General features: G+C 35.3%; 1 protein-coding gene across 1 annotated transcript in view; it reads left to right on the top strand.

Moving 5' to 3' along the window:
• Nucleotides 1–2,194, top strand: part of LOC107582154 (carcinoembryonic antigen-related cell adhesion molecule 20-like) — a 26,895-nt gene that overhangs the window by 23,629 nt on the left and 1,072 nt on the right. Inside the window, exons 3-6 of the mRNA XM_016267880.1 lie at nt 794–1,069; nt 1,185–1,439; nt 1,718–1,832; nt 2,124–2,164. Of these exons, the coding sequence (XP_016123366.1) occupies nt 794–1,069; nt 1,185–1,439; nt 1,718–1,832; nt 2,124–2,164 (687 nt within the window). The remainder of the gene's footprint in view (nt 1–793; nt 1,070–1,184; nt 1,440–1,717; nt 1,833–2,123; nt 2,165–2,194) is intronic.

Below are 2,194 nucleotides of genomic sequence, written 5' to 3'. Positions count from 1 at the left end.
CGCTCTGGAGCTCTGGGACCTGAGACTGGATGATTCTGGAATATATAGACTAACTGTAGAAACTAGTGCTGGAGAGACACTTACAGGAGAAACTTCACTACAAGTGTTTGGTGAGTGTTTTGCTTAAACTTCTGTATTTAAAATTAAAGCATCGGCTACATAGGGTTAATATATGAGTATATGAAATGAATTTAATGTGTGGAAGGGGAAAAAGCGACAAAGCAATTTAATATGCTGTAAATTAAATTAAATTAAATAATGTGTAAAAATGGCAATAGTGACAAGCTGAAATACTAATGAGAGTATAATAATAATATTTTAGATATGCACAAGTCTGCTGTTATTTGCAGTGAGCTTTGTGGTTTATTTTTACTGAACCAGATGTGCACAGATGAGTGTTGTTAGGGCACTCTCATGAAAAATGTTATTACATGGAAATCACATTGAAACTTGACAATTTGTTTTGCTTGATCATTTATTTTGAAATAACTTTTAGACCATAGATTTTTGTTGTTTTACTCTTGTCTGAGACCCAGATTTTCAGTCTTCTATCAGCTATGAAAATCCATTAAAAATATAAATTACATGCTACAAACTATGACGATATAAATAGACACTGAACTAAAGATAAACAGTCTATAGGGCGCACATATACAAACATAAACATTCCTTTCATTGTTGATTGGCCTTCTGTAACACCCTTGACCACACTAAATGTGAAATTGTGAAATGGTCACTAAATGTGAAAGACTAATTTTAAATCTAGTGTGTTTGTTCTTTCTCACTCATACAGAAAATATAACTAATGTCAGACTTATTGGTCCAGAAGAATTATTAATAGAGGGAGAATCATCTGCTAACATCAGCTCTGTGGGAACTGGCAGCATCACCTCTGTGCAGTGGATGAAAGATAACAGTCCTCTGTCTCCTAGCAACAGCATCATCTTCTCATCTGATAACAGATCAGTGTCCATCAGTCCAGTGCAGAGATCAGACAGTGGAGAATATCAATGTACATACAGAAACCCTGCCATCTCTGAGACGGCAACACTCAGCCTGATCATCAACTGTGAGTGTTAAACATTCAGACATCAAGATGATTTGAGCTCAAACCTGATGAAATAAAGACATTCTTCAGTGCTCAGTTTGCTCATCTAACAGTGAGTCTCTTGTCTGTGCTCTAGATGGACCAGAAGATGTTTCTATTAAGGGTGAGGATGTGGTGGATTTAGGTGTTCGCGTGTCGCTCTCTTGCTCTGCAAATTCTGAACCTGCTGCCTCATTCAGCTGGAAGATTAATGAAACAGACACTGATGTGACCACAGACACATTCACCATAGATTATACTGACTTCACACACAGTGGAGATTACATCTGCACAGCCTGGAATAATGTCACAAAGAGAAGCGCCACACAACAACATACTTTACTAGTTAAAGGTAAGAATAGTTCAAACTAATCTGAAATGAGTTCCCAAGTTTTGATAATCAATACTCTGACCTTAATTTACCACTTGTTCAAAGAAACTTTGTTTTTAAAAAGGTATATTAAAATATCTACTGTTTTCTCTGCTTTATGTAATTGCCTTGTGTTGTTTTAAATTATATATGTATTTTTTTTAATTTGTTTAAATACATGTTAAAGTGTATTACTGTTAGTATTGTGTGTAGTAAATGGCCTTGGTCTTTTGATTCTTGTATCTTTTCCATAGAAGGAGGAGGAGGAGGAGGAGGGCTGTCATCAGGGGCGATAGCTGGGATTGTCATTGGGGTTTTAGTGGCAGTTGCAGGCATTTGTGGTCTGACTGTCTATTTAATAAAGGCTAAGAAAATGTGAGTAATGTGGCAGATCATGGTGTATTTTGTAATCACACGCCTTTGATTTAACATATTATATACATCAATACATTTGTACACGAATCACAACTTCAGCTTCCAACAGGCCTTTGTAAATCAAGTTCTACATACATTTATGAACTTTATGATCTCATTCTTATGTGATTTTATTCCTATTTTATATCAAACTCAGTGATTCTGAATTTCTGTGAATTTTCTTAACATTTGAATAGTGATATTTCATACATAATAAAATGACCACAGTAACTGTAACTGTTTATGCTACAGCCCAAAGTTAAACCAACAACAAAAAAGACAAGCAAGTGGAGGTATGTTTGTTATTCATTCATAATGCCAGC

Source organism: Sinocyclocheilus grahami, unplaced genomic scaffold (assembly GCF_001515645.1).
Source record: "Sinocyclocheilus grahami isolate Dianchi unplaced genomic scaffold, SAMN03320097.WGS_v1.1 scaffold40.1, whole genome shotgun sequence".
Lineage (NCBI taxonomy): Eukaryota > Metazoa > Chordata > Actinopteri > Cypriniformes > Cyprinidae > Sinocyclocheilus > Sinocyclocheilus grahami.
The sequence above is the reverse complement of the archived record's forward strand: the minus strand, read 5'-3'. Positions and strand labels throughout refer to the sequence as shown.